This window comes from Myiozetetes cayanensis, unplaced genomic scaffold (genome assembly GCF_022539395.1).
Source record: "Myiozetetes cayanensis isolate MyiCay16 unplaced genomic scaffold, myiCay2020 scf2-11, whole genome shotgun sequence".
NCBI lineage: Eukaryota > Metazoa > Chordata > Aves > Passeriformes > Tyrannidae > Myiozetetes > Myiozetetes cayanensis.
Window position 1 is genome coordinate 85931392 of NW_026087411.1, and position 22367 is coordinate 85953758.

At 39.0% G+C, this 22367-nt stretch overlaps 1 protein-coding gene across 8 annotated transcripts in view; it reads right to left on the minus strand.

Moving 5' to 3' along the window:
• Positions 1–176: 176 nt before the first annotated feature.
• The window catches only part of COL19A1 (collagen type XIX alpha 1 chain), a 183022-nt gene continuing 160831 nt past the window's right edge, over positions 177–22367 (minus strand). For 6 of the 8 annotated variants that reach the window (XM_050314649.1, XM_050314648.1, XM_050314644.1 and 3 more), the window contains 7 exons: positions 20619–20654; positions 20415–20459; positions 17824–17994; positions 16843–16909; positions 14878–15033; positions 8217–8294; positions 177–7979 (listed from right to left, as the gene is read on the minus strand). In XM_050314649.1, coding sequence (XP_050170606.1) covers positions 7843–7979; positions 8217–8294; positions 14878–15033; positions 16843–16909; positions 17824–17994; positions 20415–20459; positions 20619–20654 — 690 coding nt within the window. In that variant the 3' untranslated portion in view covers positions 177–7842. Of the gene's footprint in view, positions 7980–8216; positions 8295–9310; positions 14045–14877; positions 15034–16206; positions 16243–16842; positions 16910–17823; positions 17995–20414; positions 20460–20618; positions 20655–22367 lie in introns of those variants that run through there. The other 2 variants (XM_050314650.1, XM_050314651.1) reach the window with 2 other exon arrangements.

Here is a 22367-nt window from a genome sequence, read left to right on the forward strand (position 1 = left end):
AAATAGGCAAGTGCAAAGAATTTAATTCTGCAGTAACAAATCCAGAAGATTCCACATGAGGTGGGCACACATAAAGGTGTTTTAGAATTGGGTCAGATTTTACTGATTTAGGGCATAATCCTCAGAAGTACTACTTATATAGTGCATCAAATAAAAAGCTAGTGGTAATGAGAAACTGTAGTTTCACCAGCAAACTTTTATTTTGACTATAAAGTGTCCAAAACTGTGGAAAAGAAAGAAACCCATCTGATAACAATGAAAATACTGTTTTCCATATGTAATGCATAAACATATTAATCAAAAGAAGCAAAACCCCCAACATTTAAATACAAATGTGAAGTGCTTTAGAAAATATAATCTGAAAAATGCATAAAATTCCACTATGGAAGGAAACTCATGTAGAAGCAAAAACATTAATATGCAAAAAACCAAATACGAATTATTACAATCAAACAGAGTCAACACTGAGGGTCAATTCAATGCAGAATATATATAAGTAAGTGGATAGCTTAAGATTGTGACAGATTTTCTGCCTTCAAGCTGACTCACAAGTTTTAACTTGAAATACAGAACTGAAGAATAAATCCTTAGGCCCACTGACAGTCATTATGGGATGTGTTGGTTAATCTAGGTACTTAGCAATTTCAAATCTCGCACAGGAGTGGAAAAAAAGGTACCTGATGAGTGGTAGACTGTATAGCACAAAGTACCAGGGACTGGATTTTTAGTAACAGCACTTTCAAGTAATAAAGATTTGGAAAATAACGACAGAATTATGAATTTAAAACAAAGGTGTATTGATGATGGTGATACAGCGAAAAAATAGTGCCAGTTCAAACAAATACATTTAGAAGGCACAATGCAAAGAGACTGAGAGGTTTCACAAGCCACTGACAGCGTGCCACCAGTTCTAACCAGGTGCTGCTGGAGTCTCAGTGAAGTCCCAAGTAAACCTTGTTCTCATCTCCTTCAGGTTCAGTATCAAAAAATGCTATGAGATTTATTCAACAAAAGACCAGTGAAAATCAGTTTTACCCATCATGATCTCTGTCACCACTTCTAATTCTGGAGGCTTAATTGCACTGTAATAAATACATATTTTAGCTCCTCAGTTTAACTAAAGTGTAGGCAGGAACCCAGAGAAAATGTCCTCAAAATTATAACCAGTTCACAGACTTGTTTAGGTTGGAAAAGACCTTTAACATCATCGAGTCTGACTGTTAACCTGGCACTGCCAACAAATTTGGTGGCCTTCTATGACAGGGTTACAGTGGTGGTGGATGAGGGAAGAGGGAATGACATCATCTACCTGGACTTGTGCAAAGCATTTGACACTGTCCCACAAAACATCCTTGTCTCTAAACTGGAGAGATACAGATTTGACAGATCTGGGTGGTTGCACTCACAGAGTTGCAGTCAGTGGCTCAGTGTCCATGTGGAAAACAGTGATGAGTGCTGTTCCCCAAGGGCCTGTATGGGAACTGGCACTGTTCAACATCCTTGGCTAACTTTCTGGGGGTACACTTGGTCACAGACAATGACACCAAGCTGTGCGGTGCAGTCAACACATCGGAGAGAAGGGATGCCATCCAGAGCAACATGGACAAGCTCGAGAAGTGGGCCCATGGGAGCATCATAAAAGATTAAGCCTCAAAACAGCCAAGGTCCTGCACATGGGTCAGGGCAATCTCCAGCATCTGTCAAGTCAGCCTGTCCAGATCCCTCTGCAGAATCTTCTTACACTCTAGCAGATCAACCTACCCAACTTGGTATAGTCTGAAAACTGATGGCGCCCTCAATCCTCTCATCCAGATCACTAATAAAGATATTAAACAGGACTGACCCTTGTGAAACTCGACCACTGCCCAGCCACCAGCTGGATTTAATTCTGTTCACCACCATTCTCCAGGCCCATCCATCCTACTTGTTACTCCTGTATGATTTATTACAGCTTCAGTTTTATTCCTCTCTCTTCAATCTTTTGTTATTGCTGTTCTGTTTCACTTGCTGCATGTCCAAAGGGACAAGTAAACCTGGCAGCCTCAGACAATGAATAAAATTAACTTGCTGAAGCCACTATGAAATTGGAAGAAAGAAAATCAACTTAGTGGTCAGATTATTACCTAGCATTGGCACAGGAGTTCTCTTTTTCCTCCTGGGAGAGTTAGGCAGTGAGAGAACAGTGAAAATGCCTGCAGTTCTCTAAAGTTCGGTGAATCAGTTTCTTGAATAAAAGTGATTATCTCATATTTAAACAAAGTTATCTGCATGTGATTCAGAGAATTACTAACTTCCATAAATTATATACATATTAAGGTCAAGGTTTTTAACTTACCCCCTCCCCCCAGACTGTAGAGTCCTAAGTTTCACTGGCTCACTGGAAGCACGACTTCAGTGTGGTCAAAAACCAATCCTGTAAATTCAGCCAACCTGCCCCGACCACTTCCCAGAGCTCGCTGCAGTGGCTTTGTGCATCTCCTTTCTCCCATTTGCAGTTGCATCCTCCCTCTTTGTGATTTGACACAGAAGAAAAAGCTGACATTTCTAACAGAAAGTATGTGAAACATTTCCATTTCCACTTGGAATACTGTTTCAGATGCAAATGGCCACATCATAATGTAAAAAGCAATTTTCCATCCACTTAATACATTTCCACTGAACTGAACCGTAAATGTTGCAAACAAAAGATATAAGGAAGGAAGGAAGGAAGGAAGCCACCAGTCAGTATGTATTGTGATTCATTCAGTGACAGCTGCATATCATTCAGAAATGAAAGAATACAAAAAAATAAGGTATGTCATTGAGAATCCTTCAAACATACTGACTGGAGACAATATATTTACATTAAAACTGCAGTAAATAATTAAATGCATTTGTGTTTATAGAACAGCAGTCTCAGAAAGAAAACTGCTAAAAGACATGTAGACTCCAATCTTTTTAGCTACAAACTTATTTTGGTCTAGAATCGATAACATTTTTTAGCAATTAATATTTGAAAACAACATTTCATTAAGGTATTGTAAAGCTTGAGTTTTCCACTTAAACACCAACCATGACACGGTCAGGGTTAAACTTCTAGACATGTTCTCCATGGCCTACACCCACCTGTGTGTTTGGAGATGGATTTCAACATCCTTCCAATACAATCTAGTTGTAGTGGACATATATCAGATTTCAGAGAAAATTTGTATGATTTGGTACATCCAGAAATTAACAAAACCTAGATAAAAACCCACACCAAACCAACAATCTTTTGATTTCTGAGATACTTTTCTTGTTCTAAAATGTCACATTAGGGCAGCAATGTATTGATAAAATGCAAGGTCAGGGACTGGTTTTAAGTAGCATATCTGGAGAAACAAGTTTATAAAATACTAGTTTAGCCAGTGGGGTTTTTACAAGAATTTTATGTAAACATTTCAGAAAAAGAAGAAAAAAACTGAGTGTACACTGACATGAAAAATAGTATTTCATCCTTGTGAAAAAGAAGAAGCTCCAAGATATTTTGTGTGATTATCCATTAATTTTAAAAATACACTTATTTAACAAAGCTGTGCATATCTAACATCCGTCATAACCCAAAATCATAAAACATAAAGGAAGGATGGACGATACAATCAATCCTGCTCCCGTATCATAGTGCTCTTTTAGCATTGAAACCAAGTCTAGTTTAAGACAAGAATATTGGTTTTCAAAACATTGCCAGGTTGCACAGATGTTCATACTGCTTGTATGAAGCATGCTGTTGTAAATTTTATTAACCATAGGTGAGTCCCTCCTCCCATGGAGACAAACCTCATTGCGGGGGACATCAATGATGCCTGAAAGTGGGATGTTCCACTAATACATATTCTTTTTTAACATACACAAACCACAATATGATTAATAAACACAAAGTCTAAGCAATATTACCTAACAATAATTATCCAAGAAAGGTAGCATTTCTGCAAATACTACCACGCAAAACTAAATAGACTTAAAAAAAAAAAAAAGTCAGGCTCAAGAACAAGATGAGAAACACTGACTCTTGTACTGTGAGAATATGCATCACTGGGTCAGCTCTTGCACTACTGGGCAAGTTAGGCCTGGGCTGTACCCTTTGTACTGAAAGGATGTTTTAGACTCCACCACGTGGACAACAGGAGGTCTACTGCAGCTTTGGTAAAGTTTCTCTCTTACCAAGTTTTTTCTGTCTTTAGGCAAACTGAGTAGTTCTGTACATAGCGATTTCAAGAAAATCCCAGCATGTTCTTAATAGGTGATAAAACAACTTGCCATAAAATATAATAGGCTGACCCTGAACTAGGATAAAGGTTAGAGAGCTTTTAAGAAAGGTTTAAAACATTTTGTCAAAATTGTTTCACTTCTGAATCTCGTTGCACGTAAATATGCCCAAATCAGAATAAAAGACATTATGCTACTGCAAAAAATAATCCCCTGTGTTTAGTTCCTTGCAGTGCTATCTGCAGCATGAACTGCTCAAAACAGATATAAAATTGATAAAGCAAATTGCAAAATAGATTAGCAACCCCTCCCCAAAAACTAAGACAACATCAGTCTGAAACTGCAAAGAAATTTCAGGGGCCAAACCTGAAAACCATGCATAAACATGTTTCCAGCTACATTCCATTTTCAATTCTAAAAATACAGAGTAGGAGCAAGCCAGTGTGAAGTAAAGTTAAGCTGGGATTAACACTGTTCTACCTCAGTGAAGAACATGGCATCTTAAAAAAGGTATCGAGATAGCCCATATAAAAAAATACCCGTTTTCTCACATGAGAAAATTAAAGTGGGCTTTTAGCAAAATAAAAATAATGCAACAAGATAATTACCAAAGTTACCTGCAAATCAACTGAAAGCATCCAAATGCATTTTAAAAAGACCTTTATGTTTGAGCCTATAAAAGAAAAAGGCATCTGTAGGAAACATAGATGAAAAAATAAAACTTTTTCAAATATAAAAAGTGTTTTACTTTCCAATAAGTTCAAGTAAATTAACATACAGCAACTGCATCTGACAGATGACAGATGCTGGGTTTCAGCTACCTAAAAGCCCCAAAATATACAGATACCACTAACGCGGCACAATAGTCTATGTACAGCCTTCCAGATGGGGCTGCTTGTGAACCTCTAGGTTGCACGAATATTATTCACAAGACAGCACCCTTTTCAATATTATCACAGAAAATGAAGTGTAAAATTAACTTACGAAGTAAAAAATGTTTAGATTATTACGCATATTGGAATTACTAGAGAAGTAACAAAAAAAAGAAAAAAAAGAAGAGAGATTGAAAACGCTTATGCAAGATACCTGACCAGCAGTTCCTTTCAGAGAATGGAAACCAGTATGTAGGGCTGTTTCTCCACTGGTGTACATGTACAGACACTGAGACAGGTGCTGGTACAAGGTACAAGGCTGTACTCGCTGGGTTGGCAGACACAGGGCCCACACAGCATGAGGTGCCTCAGGACAGACAAGTGCTTGGTTTCAAGCTGCCTCACCAGTTCCCAGTGCTCTCACAGCCTTGGCACTCTGAGGACCAGATCTGGAAAGGTGATCAGTTCCACAGAGCAAACCAAAACACACTCCATGGGCACAGGAGCTCTGGAAGAGGAGCAGGGTGAGTTGAGATAAGCACAGGCAGGACCACTTGTCCTGCACCTTCACCCTGCTGGGACAGGTGCCCACTGCCCTCAGAGTGGAGGATGTGCTGGCCTAGAGAATGTGCAGCTATTGCTTCCCAAGGGATGGGAGAGATGAGCAGAAAAGGAGGTGTGAGGACTGGGGTTCGCTGGTGGGCTTTGACCTATCTGTTCCCAACCTCAAAACACAGAAAGCACCCTGATCCCCCAAGGGGTCCCCAGCTGTAGGGTGTATTACATCTCATTTAGGTAGCAGAAAACCTGCCACAGTTTTTCTGTTATCCTCTTTCCTGCTGCCCTCCTCTGTCCCAGCTGTTTACTCTCAGCTTTTCACTCTTGTTTCCTTTAACATCTCTTTGTAGCAAGCACCTTCTTTCCTCCAAACATCTAACTGATGAATATGTCAGGGATGTGTGCTCTGCTTCTCAGAATGTGTGCCTGAGCTCCTGAACTGCCTGGGTTAACTCTGTCACCTCTTGCTTTTGTCTCACTCTGGGTGCAAGTGCTAGGAACTCTATTCAGAACAAAAGCCAGTGTATTTCTGTTTTTAAAGACTCACACTGGTCATTCCTTAATTGCCTTTCATCAAAACTAAGAAGTCAGCCAGATTCATGTTTCACAACAGCTTCTCTGGAAGCCAGCACTTCCAGTTTGAGGATGCTTCCCTGGCAGCTCTGTACTGCTCAAGCATGAAGTCATCAAAACCACTTTTCACCCTGATGTGGGAGAGCTTCCTAATAACGGGGTAAGAGCTCTCAGTGTGGTTTTGCACTACAGATGTATTTTGAGGTTTTGGGTTATAGCTATGTGTGTTTGTTCTCCCAATAGCACCTTCACTTCCTACTGCACTGCAGAAAATTCCACAGGACTAACCTAGGATAATCTGTTTCCTAATAAACAGAAGTGAAACTTTGGCCATGTCTCCTCCCTCCTTTTCATAACCAGCCTCTGTGTGATCAATTTTCTCCAAATTTTCTTTTGATCAATTCTTTGAGCTCTACAGGATGTACACCTCATTCTATTTGGCTGACAGTGTCTGGTCCTGTAGGATTTACTGACTGCCTGAAAACTGGCTGCAGTTGTGGTCTTGGTGTTACACATTTCAAGGAGGGTTTTGTACTTCTTTCCAAATTTTTCTTGCGCTCAAGTGATTTGTCTGTGATTTACTAGGACCTGTCAATTTTACACTCTACAGTTTCCATGCTCTTCTCAAGCTTATTTCAGCATTTGATTATTACAGGAGGAAGAGGAAAACTGTTTCACTACCAAGATCACAGGCTTGTGAAGTTCCCTTGTTGGACTGCGTACCCACCACTCTCTGCTCTAAAGCAAGGGGTCACCTTTGCTGCAGGCAGACCTAATGGCAGAGTAGCTTGATTACAGGCAACAATGGTACATTTAGTCCATGTGATGGTTAGAAAATATGCCAGTTCTCAGTCGGGAACATCAACACCAGCCCTTTGCAGTTAAATATCTGGATTGCATGTAGCCATGACTAAATGAACGTACAAGCCCCCCAGCTGGGACAACATCCAGTCAGGAGAGACACTTCTTGGGGCTACACCTGGTGATTTTCCAGTCAGTCTGAAGTGCAGTGTTGGATGGGATTAGGGAGATCATAAACACATCTTCGTTTCCTTCTTCAGCATCTTGGACGTGACTGAAACGGCGGCAGCACTTGTGATGAACAACAAAGACCCTTTTCAGAAGGTGTCCCTCCTCAAGGGACATGAATGTTTAGTCTGAATAGAGTTCCCAGTGCTCCAGCTCAGATCCTGCGTTCGCCATGAACAAGTACGCTTTGAAACTCCAGAAATGTGTATTTTTGATTTAAAATTCACCACCAGCAAGAAAAATAGCCAGCTTACATACTGGGGCATATATAATGTCTTAAGTAATAATAAAATATTTTTTGTTTGAAGAAAGAAGGTGATGAAAATTATTTGTGCCTATTTTCTGTTCTAAGGAAAATAAATATGAGAAACAACACATGGAATGCACTCCGGAAAATATACGTCATCATTTCATAATTACGACACTGCAAATAACATAGAAAAACCTCAATTTTGTGCCTTACAAATTATCTATATAACATGCAGTGTCGAGAAAAAAAAATGCACCAAATATTTCAAAAATTAAATTAACTTATTGGGAGGAGTGAAAAGTGATTGTGAACCCAAGTGTCTGGGGAAGAGGTTTTTTATTTTCTGCTGGTGTGTGACCGAGTCTGTGATATGTGGTAATAGCAATCTGCCGGATTGCATCTCCCACTGGGTCCAGGTGGCCCCTGTGGTCCGGGTGAGCCTGGCGTTCCTGGTGGGCCTGGCAGGCCAGCAGCTGGTAAAACAAAGTCAGAATTAGTAGAATTCTCACCAAAGCACGTGTAGTGCCCTGCATTTCATCACTGACAGTCAGCTGCACACCAGCTCATCCACAAGATGGCAGGTGGGTCTGACCTCATGCTATGACTCAGCTTGGGAGGAAAGGCAGGGGTGTAAAACCAATGTGAAAAATGGGAGAAAGGCCTGTTAGTTCATAAATAACAATAACAGAAATAAATCTGGAGACTTGTACCTGCAGGGCCAGGTGGTCCAGGGTTACCGGGCAGTCCAATTCCAGGCTCGCCTCTTTCCCCTTTCTGTCCTCTATAACCTACACAGAATAAAGATATGAAAATAAGAGTACCCTCTTATTATAAACAGTGATCTTCTGTATATCTTTTTAACAGGAAATTACCAAGACAAATGTAATTGGAAAAGGACATGCTCACTTCTTTTCCAGAGATGGGTATTTTTTCCTAAGACAGTTTTTAAGTTTTTAAGTTCCTTCTGGCAAATATGAGCATTTCTAGTAGTAACTGTTGCATCCTCTGCAAAAGGACTCTTTGTTCACTAGTTGGACTTTTCTCCAAGATTTTAAGTGACCTTTCTGAAGCTCCTCTAATAAAGACCCAAATGCACACTCTGCTCTGGTGTTCCTTGTTCCATGATGTGATGTAAGGCAGCAATCCAAAGGCCATCTGCAGCCTGACCAGCCTTTCTTTTGTAGCCCACCAACTGAGCAAGATTTCACCCTCCTTGTTCTACAGAAATCCTTGCATTTGCACTTTTTAGACTGTAAACTGGCAGTTTTATGCTTAGACATTCCCATGTATGTGAGAGAAGACCCACTCCCCTCTCAGTGTTACCCAGTAGCCCTCATGTGGAATGAGGCACCTTTAGAGCTTGTGCAGATTTCAGGTTTGAGGCCTACTTTGACCCAAGAAGCTTTATATTGTTAACAATGTGTGATTACTAATTATACTTTGAATAATGTAGTTCATTTTCTTCACAAGTCATAGCTTTGTATTTACCTAAATAGCCCCCACCTTCTCAGGTGCTGCAACTCATGCCCAATGCCCGTTTCTTTTTCCTTCAACTGTTTTTAAAGTGTCTTATTAGCTGGAAACACTCTGGCTGCTTTACAGCAGAGGACTTGTGGCTACCGGTAAAGCATTTTCCTTAATATTTCAGGTTAAGAATCCATCTACAAATGTACCTTTTCTGTACAGATCATGTAAATTTTGCAGGACAGAGGATGAAGGCATTTTTAAAGGAACAAGTGTGACACCTGGCACAACCCCTTACTTTACAAGAGGTTACAAGGAAACCATCTTCCTACCAAGGAAACCTTTTTCCTTCCCCAGCACCTCAGATGTGTAAGGTGACGTATACTGAAGATTAATTTGCCAATTTCTGGTCACATTTGGAATTAAATTTGTCCTGCATAAGGGATCAGTATATTTCTAGCATTGCCTAAGCCATACAATAAACTTCCTCTTGTGAAGAAATGTAACTTGGTTTGAGAGAAGAGTCACAGCTGACCAGCCAACATGGTGGTGTCAATTAACCTGATGTCTCATGAAGATTAACAGGCACTGGCAGGTGGATGGCAAAGGTTGTCCTGTCAGTGTGCTGTGGTCTATTGCAACACTGGTACCTTATAAGATATTCCAGAAGAACACTACTGTGGGTGCTGTGGTACCCATTCAGGGTTGTTACAACAGACACAATGCAGTAGGAATTGTATTCAATTCAGAGTATTCAAGTTTTCTGTTACACAAAAGCTCATTATACACTTCAGTAGAGTCTATTATCTATTGCAACCATTCCAGGTTTCAAAACAGAGCATCAATCATCTTACTCTTCTCTCAGCACTGCAACAAGCACATTACAGTGAGGCAAAAACATTAGAAAATGCGTGCAGGGTGACATACATAACATAAGTAAAGGAAATCAACAGTTTAAAAGCTCACAGAAAAACAAGCAATATTAAGCATGCATTCTGGTCACTGAGTTGTGTTAAGCAAAATTCTACAAGGCATGTATGCACACAAGCTATAAGGACTCAGCAAAAGGAATATGCAGGTGCTTGTACTTAATTTTGAATACTGGTTTTGCTCTTTAATGACAGCAGTAGTATTTATAACTACATCAAGTTGTTTTGCTCTGAATCATCTTGTGCAACGCTGTTTTGACTGTTTGAAAAGCTTAATCATACAACCACAGGATTCACACAACCATTACGTGTCCTATTTATTATATATTTCTCTATGGTTTTTAATTTACAGTCAATAGTTACAGTGCATTTCCCACTACACACACAGTTAAACTGTAATTTTACAAAGCAGTGCTGCCACTAATATTTTGCTTTTCCATTTCTTTAGTTATGGAGAAGAGAGAAAATCACAGGCACCATATATCACATTTGCAATCTCCATGATAACCATTACTGTAGGTCTCTGACATACTGTAATTGAAAGGCACTAAGATAGACTGAATGATTCCGTAAACATCACTGGAATTCAAGACAATAAGGAAAAAACCCAAAAAATCACAATTGGACAAAGATTAGCCTGCCAATACAAACACATGATCCAGGGTAGTGTAAACCATTACTGGCTGTATCCAAATACACATGCAAAGGTGTAGTTTGTACACAGTGGTAGGAAAGTGCTGATGACAGTGAAGTTTGATACAAAACTTTCCAGATATCTTTTCTGACAGTAAGGATTTATTTAACAGGTTGCAAGCATATTAGTAAACAGACCTACATGTAAACATTCTGAACAATGAATTGTGTAATTCTGGTAGAAAAATCTTTGATTTTTAATGAGGTATATTTTGCTCAGAAGCAGGGTCATGATGACGCTTTTAGAGGCTAATATCGCCTACTTTCTGAGTTTAAAGTGATAAACACATACACAGTCAAAGTAAAGTATTACCATACACATAAATCAGATTTTGATTTTGTTTTTAATGTAAAGGCACATATAAGATGCTATCTACTTTTACTAGTGGAATTACAATTCCAGTAAGAGACACTTGCTTAATCCAAAAGGCAACTGTTTTAGCAAAGCCTTTCACTCAGGTTCCAGAAGTTTTGTTGTGATTTCTGCCACTCAAAAGTTCTGGTATTATAAACACGTACCCAACCGTGGGTTGTATGCTAACCACTTGGTAGCAGTGTATGTGAACACATGTATGTGTTCAAATGGATAAAGTTCTGCTCATAGATGAGTAGTGACAGCTGAAATACAGCTCTCCACTTGATGCTTCCCACAAACATCACGGTCAGAAGTGTCACTACCTCAACACCCTCGAGGTAAAAGGTATTTAAACTGCTCCAGAAGTTATTCCACCTATATCACAGAGACTCTTTTCCATCAGCATGGACAACACAACATTTGAAAGCAGCATGTCAAATATTTATCTAGAGAAATTTAAATTCTAGAAAAAACCACAAGGCAAACAGATTACCACATCAGGGAACAACGAGACCAAAGTACCCATGGTGTTTTACCGCACAAATACTCGTGTTCTTAAAAAGAAAAGACTGCAAAGCGACAGAGAGGGTGCTAAGAACATCCTCTAATCCAACCCCCAGCACATATTTCAAATTGCTTCTGTGTGTTACAGCACTCTCAGTGGAGAGGTTGGAACTGGGGTTCAAATCAAAGTGAAACAGGTTTACTTCCAACTTCCACAGCAGAGAACATTTTACAGGAGGTAACTGTTGAAACCAGTACAGCTATTTCAGAATAATGACTTTGTCTGAACAACACCCACTACAATGGGTTCCTGATGCCAGCCAAGATTTCTATATGCCTCCACCATACAAATTATAAATTAAAAGAGACATAAATTTTACAACAGAGATTGCCAATGAAGATAAGGAGTTTTCACTGTTCGTTACATGGTATTTTTATTTTCTGAACTGTGATGCTTGATTCCTTGAGGCTACCATGAGTTATGAGGACCTATAACAAACTAATTTCCTTAATTTGATAGAAAGAGTGAATTTTAACTGAGATGAAATCTTTTCTCTAGTGAGAAAAAAATCAATAGTCATAGTAACATATCTGGATTGCAGAATTATCCCAAGGTGCATTTCATCTAATGGACCAAAAGTCACTTACTATTACAGTTTTAAAAATCCAATTAAGTCACTGAAGTTAATTGAGCTAGGTCCTCTAACACATGACAAGCTGACTGTTTGTAACTGGATGACATTGCCATAGCTTGTCTGTAAAGTCTTGAAATGAACTTTCTAATTCTCTATGAGATATTAACATACTTTAAAACTCATACAGAGTAAAGTTCCTCTGTTCCCCCTTAAGCAAATGCTGTACATTTCACCACTAATTCTGCCTCAGAGTATCAGCTTGCTGATGCATGTGCCATAGGTTATTTCTTTAAATGAAAAAATAGATATATGTAAGTATAAAAATCTTCCAATCATTATGTGAATACCTATTACGTGTTTCATAATTGAAGTTGCAATTCTTCATTATATTTTGCCTGCATGCTATATTTTTACTGAGACCATCCTGTAAATTATTTGTACCTGAACCATTGGGAAGTATCTGAGTAACACTATGAACAACCTTGCTGAAGGCCAGGAGGTAAGAATTCTGGACTTCCTTAGAAGGGGATGACTCTATGAACAGGAGTCTAGCTACTCTTTAAATACACTTTTTGAAAACCACACCTACATTTCCAAAAGTTAGCATCTATGCTGTTCTGCTTCTGAGACTAACTCCCAGTCTATTGGTTTGCTGTGCAGAAGGAGGTTCTGTTGGAATCCAACCAAGTCATTCCAGACCATTTCCCTGGGAAACTGGCATGACACACAAGGTGTATAGAGGGGCCCTACGAATCCACAAGTAAATTTAAACACCTCCTGGGACACACTGTGTTTGACACACCTGCCTTTCCTGCTGGCTGGCTCTAGCAGGTTCTCTGCTCATCATGCAGCATCACAAACAGGAGAGGTCCTATTAATTGCTCGCTGGAAGCATCTACTTCTTCACACTGTCTGCTGGGACAAGTGACTCACTCTGCCAGCCCAGACACATACTACTGCAGACAACAAATCCCTGAGTTGGCAATCTGGCCTACACCCAAGAGAGAAATATAATAAGGAGTATTTGTCAGTCAATACCAAATGTGTTTTGGGACTTGTGCACACAGCATGCTACCTTGATGGTCTCAGCCAAATATGCACATACCGTGCTTCTCCAAGATGTCTTGCTTGCTATGTATTTTATGGCTGAAAACAAGATGGAATACAGAAGGATACTTTTCAATCTGCTCATAGATTTGAATTTCTTTTTACTCTTGGTACGAAACAGTACCATGCACAGGCACAACTGAGTAAGGCATGAAGGGTATTTGCAAGTGTGCTTCTCCTACAGGACTATCTTTTACTCAGAGTGTAAAAAAGTTAAGGCAAACTTTTTGTTTTCTTTCCTTGGAAGTGTATTTTCGTATCTTTTGAAGTATCAGAGATTGAAATGCTCCTCACTTAGCTTACCTTTTACTAACCAAAAAAGAGTATTGAGCACAACAGTAAAATAAATGGAAATCCTGTGTACATGGGACACTACTTTTACTGAAGCATAAGGCATGAAAAAGCAGCTTTTTTTTTTTCTTCTTTTTTACCTTCCCCCTCCCCTCCCAAAACATAGCTGTCATCTTTTACTCTTTATGCTCACTAGCTGGAAAGGAAATCCAGTACAAAGTTTCACTTCCCAGGAGCATCTGAGACTATGCACCACATACATCATCATTGAAGAATCTGGCACTGACAATGAAGTTGATTATTTATGGTGATCTGAATATTTAGGTAACGATGAAGTCAGTGTTGTAAGATTCTAAGCCTTTTACTGTTTTTCTTGATCCTTTATTCTTGTTCTTCTCATTCTGATCTCATCACATTTTTCAAGCTTCTGTCAGGGGTTTGTGCTTATCAGTGTTAGTAAGTCTTTGTTCTTCTGAAAGCTTTAGGATCCACACATCTTCAGTTATGCACTCATGTTCTTCATTCCAGTCTGACTTGGTCTGACTTCAGAGCAGACCAAACTAACAAAAGATAATAAAGAACTACCTACAGATAAACTGCAAATTACATATTACACACCCAAAAATACTATTCATTGATAATTCCTTTTGTTCCTTTTAGCCTGTTCTCCGCTTCCTTTTAATCTCTGAGAGGCTGACTCTACAACAGAGCACAACTACAATGGAAATGGAGCCCTCTAAGCTAATTTTGCAGTAAAAGACAGTTGAGTGAAATGGAAATCCTATACTGTCCTAATGCATTGCAATGCACAAATTACCCTTTGGGGAATAGCAAAAAGCTGATTATTCTGAATTTTTTTGTGAAAATAGATTTATTCATTGGAAGAAAAACTCATGTGGTAATACTTCAGTTTTCACTGCTTCTAAAAGAGTATTTGGTTCTAACTAACAGAGGTTTTCCTCCCCTGTGTTGTCTCAGGATCAAAGCTGAGAGCACTCAGACCGGAAGATCAAATTTTCTTTTGTAAATAAGATTGTCCATCCATATGGAGCACGATCTAAACAGTTAGAGTGCTAGAATAGTTTTTCTTCCTTATTAAAATATTTTGGAGGAAAAAATAAGTGCTACAGTAGTTCTGTCAGCTTTAGATATATGTCAATAATTAACTTTATCACTTATTAGAATAAAATGCACTGATTAGGAGTTTTTAATCAGTAAAATCCACACATTTACTATGGGTTAATATTTAGATCTAGTCTGGAAAAACATAAGTACATGAGTGTAAAAGTTAATCATTAGGAAGCTAGATAGGTAATCCTGGCTTATTTAATCATTAGCAAGTGTACAAGGATTTTTAGATAGAATTTATGGGAACATTTTTTTGAATTCCTACCTTGAATTCCACGTTCTCCTGGTGGCCCTGGCAAACCATCCTTTCCTGGTGGCCCTGGTGACCCATCTTTTCCTGGGGGCCCTGGTTTACCATGAGCTTGGGAGGCAAGCATTGCAGCAGGCAGCTTCAGCTGAGATACAAATTGAGCCATCCTTTCTTCATTAATAAGAGACACAAGAAAAAGTGAGTAAGAAATCTGTTAGCAAATTGCTGGTAAATAAATAAATCCCAAAGTACCAGCTAAAGTTTCTGGAAGTAAGGTGTTCAGTCCTTCTTAATGTCAAGGTATTGAATGCTCCAATACCCACTGAGACCTTCAGTTCCAATTCAGACTCATGTCTGAAACAATCGGAATGAATTCGTATTAAAGTTTCTATTACTAATCTCTGTTACTAATGTATTTCAACATTTCAAATTACTTCTGATTCCTGTTCGTGGAAGTACTTAAAATACATAAACACAGAATAATTATTACTTAACACACCTATGAGGGGCTACCTTATATGTTCATAACTCATATTAAGCTGCAAAGAAGAGATTAAATACCAAGAAAGGTTCTTGGAATGTGCTGAAACACTGAAAACAGTTGTGAAAAAACTTGAAAGTTCTCAGCAAAGATTATTAATCGCAGATATTTCAGGATGAACTATTCATGCTGGTAGAATAAAGTGCACTTGGTAACATTTTAGTGTTCATTAGAGATAGACAAAATAGGTATTAACCTTGACTTGTCTCATTTAAAAAAACAGATTAAAAACCTAAGTGTTACACGACATAGCAGGTATTTTCTGTGGTAAGTTTTAAGATTTAAGAAAAAAATTAGAATAGAGTGGGCATCAAACAAAAAATAAGCAAGGTGATAGAAAGCAGGCAAAGTGAAACAATGTCAAAAAATGGAAGATCTGTGGGAACACTACTGAGGTGTATAAAATGCAATGGCGAGAAAGACAAAACTTCATTATTCCCTGTAGGCAGGGCACCTTATTTCTGTGAATGGACTAAATACTATTTGAATGGGAGAAGGAGGTGACTTCAGTCAATAAACTGCTCTTGAAATACATAGCAGGTTGAACTCCTGAGGAGTAGTACTCTGGGGAAAGGTGAAAATACACAAAATGATACCCTTGTTATAAAGTGAAAAACTGCCTGAACAGGTTAAAAAGTCTCAAGCTTTATATTATTTCTTTTATCCCTAAAAGATAAAATGGGTTTTATCCACAAGTATTAATGACAAAATAGCGAAGTTGAAGACATAAGAAATGCGTTTTGCAATGGAAGAGAAGCTACTGTTAAGAGGTGTTCAAGCAGAATCTTGTTTCAGACACCTACCTGAGTCACAGCTTTTCAACCATGACTAAGGAAATGCTGGGGAAGAAAAATATTTCCTTTTCAGAGTATGGACTCATCTAAGAAATCTTACGTAATACAAAGGCCTTGGCTGAATCTGGTATTTGCCTTAAACTGTGCCAGAAGATGTTGGTCTTTCAAGGGAGCTGTGGAACTCAGCAGGGATATTTGCTGAGCAAACTGCACAGCAGTTTAGACCAGCATGACTGAAAGCTATCAAGCCTTCCTCTCATTTAAATAGTCATTCAATATGAGGGCAAAAAATTTAGATATTTCTATTGTCTCTACTTTAGTAACTCTTCAATGTCTTACATATGTATCTACAACATATTATTATCTGCAATAAAATAAGATACATTTATTATCTACAGTGACACATACCTATGCTTGCTACTATTATTTGGAGCAGACTACCTTTTAATGCTAATCTTTTACATAAGGAAATACTCTGTTTAACACATACTATGGCTTCTAATTGAACAGAATTATGTAAACTCGTTAAACATAGCTACAGCAACAAGGCAGCTGCTAAGTGTAGTGTAAGCTGGATGACATGTAAAGAAATTTAGTACAGAATTTAGGATTTATATTTAGTTGTATAATATTTCATTTTCTCACCTTCAAAAACCTTAAGAACCTCTTGTTTGATATATTTTTTTATTTCTTCAAGTGAAATTGCATCAGCCTGATGAAGAAAAAAAGAAAGTGATATGTATCAGAAGAAACATACATATGTTTATGATGTTACAAAAATAAAAAATGCTGAAATTAGCGTTAAAATATAAACCTTTCACCAACAAATGTTTTAATACATTTGTGTTATTTCCTTAACTGCAAAGGCCACTTTACTGCAAATACATTATAATATTATAAAGACACTAATGCCAGGAAGTGGAAGAGGCACACCCAGCTGTCAAGATGACCAGAGTTTTAAGTGTATGGAAATCAACCTGCACAAGACAGAAAGGCTGTGCAGTGACACCACTATGCTTCACATGCCTTTTGCACAGCACCTGCCAACTTCTAACTCCCTCTAGGGACTAACTGCTTTGATGCACAGCCAGCTAGAACAGAACCACAGCACCAATAACACCTCTGGAAAGTTTTTTAGAGCTTTACTTTATCTGATTGAGGTTAAAAGTATCCAGTGCCTGTGTGCACATGGAGACAAACCAAGATATCTGCAACCAGTAAGCAGCATTCCACTGTCTTTTTAAATGTTGATTTCCCTTCAACCGAGAATAAATTTTGCCCATCTCCTTTTCTTTCCCATTTGCAAAGACTTACACTCTAGCTCTTAAGCTTACAGAAGATGTGACAATTAACTGTATTGAGTAGCCATATTGATAGGCAGGAACTAAACAAATAAATAATTCAAGTTTATTCATAGCAGACATTTTAAAATATTTATTAAAAATAACTGCCTGATCATCTGGATTTATTTTTCCACCCCTTAACTGAAGACTGAAATTATCTGAGAGAAAGCCTCAGTTTTTCTAAGACTGTGGTATTGTTCAGTTAAATTTTCACTGCTCAGCACATGCTACCTTCACGTTGCATGAATTTCCAAGCAACCAAGGTAAACTTCTATTTACTTACTGGAAACCCTGGGGGTCCTGGTGAACCTGGGGGACCTTGATGACCTGGTGATCCTGGATAGCCTCTGTTTCCTGGTGGGCCAACAGGACCCACATCTCCCTTTTCTCCTGTTGGGCCAGGTCTCCCTCGTTCACCCTGTGGACCTCTGTCCCCTGGAATACCCTGATCTCCCTATGTAAAATAAAAGCAGAAAGAAAATCACTGCACACAGTGGAACAAACATGGAAAATTCAGCCAAGAATTCTGAAGAGAAAATTCTTGCCTGTTCAGAAATAGACTGAGTCATGAAGGGAAGCTGATTTTATAGGCTAAACCTTGTCTCTGAAAATACATTCTGTTTTCTTATACTTTTGATGTTGAAGTCAATGATAGAAAGAACAGCTTGACTCTGTAACCCACTTTTCAGGGACAGGACTTGGGTACAGAAAGTTTTTAGCCCTTATACAAGGATCTAGAAATGTCAATTATGGCATAGGTAAAATTTAGGTGCTCACATTCACAAAGGCACAAGGCACCAGGATTTTTCCTGTAACTTTCCCTAGAAGCCTAATATTTTCTGTCTTCATTTACACAAAACTTTAGTTAATCAAAGCGACAACTAGCACACAAGTTACTTTCAGTACCTAAAGGGGGCCTACAGGGAAGCTGGAGAAAGATTTTTTACAAGGGCATGTAGTGATAGGACAAGTGTTCTGGCTTTAAATTGAAAGAGGGCAGGTTTAGATGTGATATTAGGAGGAAATGTTTTACTGTGAGGATGGTGAGGTTCTGTAACAGGTTGTAAGAGAAGCTGTGGGTACTCCATCCCTGTAAGTGTTCAAGGCCAGGCTGGATGGGGCTGGAACAACCTGATCTCGTAAAAGGTGGCCCTGCCCATGGCAGGGGAGTTGGAACTAGATATTATTTAAGGTCCCTTACAACCCAGGCCATTCTGTGATTCTATGATATACATTTCTCAGGTTTATAACCCTGCAGGGAAGGTATAGATAGATCTTCTACTTGAGATAAAGAAAAAGGCAGTTTCTCCTGGACCATGGTGCTATGGCGGTTTGAAGCTGATCCTCTTCTTCTAAACAATTTGCATTTTACAGGCTGCCAATGTGTAGGAAGTAAATCAAATACTACAGCAACTTTTCAAACAAGCTTTTCTAACTGCCTCCAGTGTTTTCTTTGTGTTTTGAAGAAGGTCCTTGTAAAAATACAGAAAACTAGGTCATATCTTCCTCCAGATTCCTCTTTAAATGCTGCAGTATGAATTGTACAAAACTCAGGATATTTGTGTTTTATGATCTCTGCATAAGGTGCTGATTTATTCAGCCCTTCTCCTTTCTAGTGTTCTCCTGTCTCTTGTATTTTATCTTGTACTAAATTCTATACAGAAAAAAATACTCTTTTTCTACATGCTTTTGTCCAGCAGGCTCACAGTCTGTGATCCAGGTATGCAAACAATAGTAGTAAATGAGCCAGCCACTAGTACTTTTATCTGTTGAAATTACTTGAAAACTGCATTTCTGATTGGTGAAAACCATGTATTTTCAAATACTTTGTTATATTTTTAACTACTCAGTTTATAAAGTAATAATAACAGCAGTGTTTAGTCACTCCAACAATATATAAGATTAATTTAGCCCAGGTGGCTTATTCCTTCCTAGAATGGATTCTGTGAGGACATACTTATATTAGACATGAAAACCTCAAGAGTTTTATTCTGTCATTCGAATTTTATTGCTTCTCTTTTCTGTAACAGTAACAGCTGATGTCAAACTGAAGGAGTATGGTGTACAGTTCTGGCTGCCAGAAAACATTGACTTTATTTCCTGAAATCCCTTCAATCTCTCTCATAGATGCAGGCCTGTGTCCTTGAAGGCAAAACCAGAACACTGAAAACTGTAATGATGGTTAAAACCACATGTCTCTTCAGTGTCATAAAGCAGCATTTCCTTTTTCACATTACACAGGGAGATGCTTTTCTGATTCATCAAACAAATGTAGTATCTAGTGGATTAGGACATCAGGGCTTTAGCAACCTTATAATAGGAACATCTCATATATATATCTATATATATGTATATATATAGATATACATAAAACAACTCATCTCTCAACTCCTGTAATCATTCCTGTCCACCATGATCTTGTTACCATGAACAGAACTGTCTAAAGAGTTTGGGAAGCAGTAAGGCATAGCACTGGCATTTCTGCTGCCCTAAGTGCGACAAGCTTGTTTTATATAAAACATGATTTGTGTTTGTGACATCCCAAGGATGACAATAGGGCAAGTTCACAGCTTTTGCAAAGTCTGACAACACAACAAGATTAGCTGCATTTCAATTTTCAACCTATTGATCAATTTACACTGTCCAGGCCAACTGTGTTAGAAAGTCTATAAAATGTGTTTTTCCTCCAAATGCAGAAGACAATTTAAATCTAATTCCTTAAAGTGGTATGTAGGACTAAACATCTTAGGTGTCCAAGAGACTGCTTGAAGTTGACAGAGAATTAATTTCTTGGTTTTGCCTATAAAATATGTGATGATGAGGTGCTTAGATGCTCAATAAAAAGAGAAAAAGTTATCATAATAGGGGACTTACACGTTCTCCTTTGGGTCCTCTATCTCCTGGTCTTCCCACAGCACCCTGAAAAATGTTTTTTGAAAAAGACAAACCCATTAATTAAAGGCTTTGTTGTATATTCATATGTTAGCAGAACTGAAAGCAACTGCCTAGGATTAACAGCTATGGTATCTGTGAAGAATAAATGTGAAGAATAAAATACACAAAAGCTTGTTTTCCTACCGGAGGACCTGGCAATCCATCTTTTCCATTGATTCCCTAGAAGAAAAAGACAAAACACAACAACTTTTTAATAAATAGACTTCAGTATTTTAAAAATATAAGGGGTAAAGCTCAATATTTGGTGCCGTACCAGTAAATATTCTGAAGGTGCAGAGGCAGAAGTGTAGTTATAACATAGAAATACAGAACCCATGGAGATGTGCATCAAATTCTATGAGCATTCAACTTTAAATGACTAGTTATATATGGACCTGTACATATGTTTTTTCAGTACCAGGTAGTCATTATATAACCACAGAAGAGATTTCTCTTCTAAGTATTAGTCCTGATGCCCTATTACCCCTCTGTAGCTGCAGGGATTATGCCTTAATGTTGCCAGTTCCACTCCTTGCTTCTTAGGACTTGTAGCACAGAACAGTTTTGGTCTCCTGGGCTAAACCTATTTCCTTCCTAAAAGAGGGTGCTCTCATTCATGCCACCTGCTGGAAACCGTTCCAGACCCATGTTATCCTCCAAGCTGGAATGTGGCATTATCATAGAATCATAGAATGAATTGGGTTGGAAAAGACCTCTGAGATCATCAAGTCCAACCCTTGATCCAACGCTGCCGTGGTTACTAGACCATGTCACTAAGTGCCACATCCAGTCTCATCTTAAAAACTTCCAGGGACAGTGAATCCACCACCTCCCTGGGCAGGCCATTCCAATGCCTGGTTACTCACTCTGTAAAAAATTTTTTCCTAATATTCAACCTAAACCTCCCTTAGTACAGCTTAAGTCCATGCCCTCTTGTCCTGCTGCTGATTGCCTGGGAGAAGAGACCAACCCCCACCTGGCTACAACCTCCTCTCAGGGAGTTGTAGAGAGTGATGAGGTCTCACCTGAGCCTCCTCTTCTCCAGGCTAAACAACCCCAGCTCCCTCAGCCTCTCCTCATAGGACTTGTGCTTGAGTCCCTTCACCAGCCTCGTTGCTCTGCTCTGGACCTGCTCCAGCACCTCAATATCCTTCCTGAACTGAGGGGCCCAGAACTGGACACAGCACTCCAGGTGTGGCCTCACCAGCACTGAGTACAGGTTGTTCCTGATGCAGGCCAGGATGCCATTGGCCTTCTTGGCCACCTGGGCACACTGCTGGCTCATGTTCAGCTTCCTGTCAATCCAAACTCCCAGGTCCCTTTCTGCCTGGCTGCTCTCCAGCCACTCTGTGCCCAGCCTGTAGCGCTGCAGGGGTTGTTGTGGCCAAAGTGCAGGACCCAGCACTTGGCCTTGTTGAACTTCATCCTGTTGGAATCAGACCATCTCTCTAGGTTACTCTGAAGAGCCCTCCTGCCTTCCAGCAGATTAACAAGGACCCCCCCACCGCGAATTTAGTGTGATCTGTAAATTTGCTAATGGGACACTCAGTCCCCTCATCCAGATCATCAAAATAAAGATATTAAACAGAACTGGGCCCATCTGAGGGTCCTAGTTGGTACAGTCCAAAATAATGTCAGAGAGTATATTAACAATTGCACAATGCCAGATAATTTCAAGATAAATGCTCTAGCACTGTTTAATTTAGTAGGATGTATATGGATCTGCACATGCAGCAAACTCACTGCTGTTTCACTGAGTGAGGAAAAAGGACTTGTATGAGCAGAGACATCAGGAATATTTTTTTCCCCCTTAAGCTGCAAAATGGAGTTTTGTACTGATTAGGAACCTTGAGCTAATTTGCTGCTGAAGCTACAGAAATTGTTGTTTTAAAC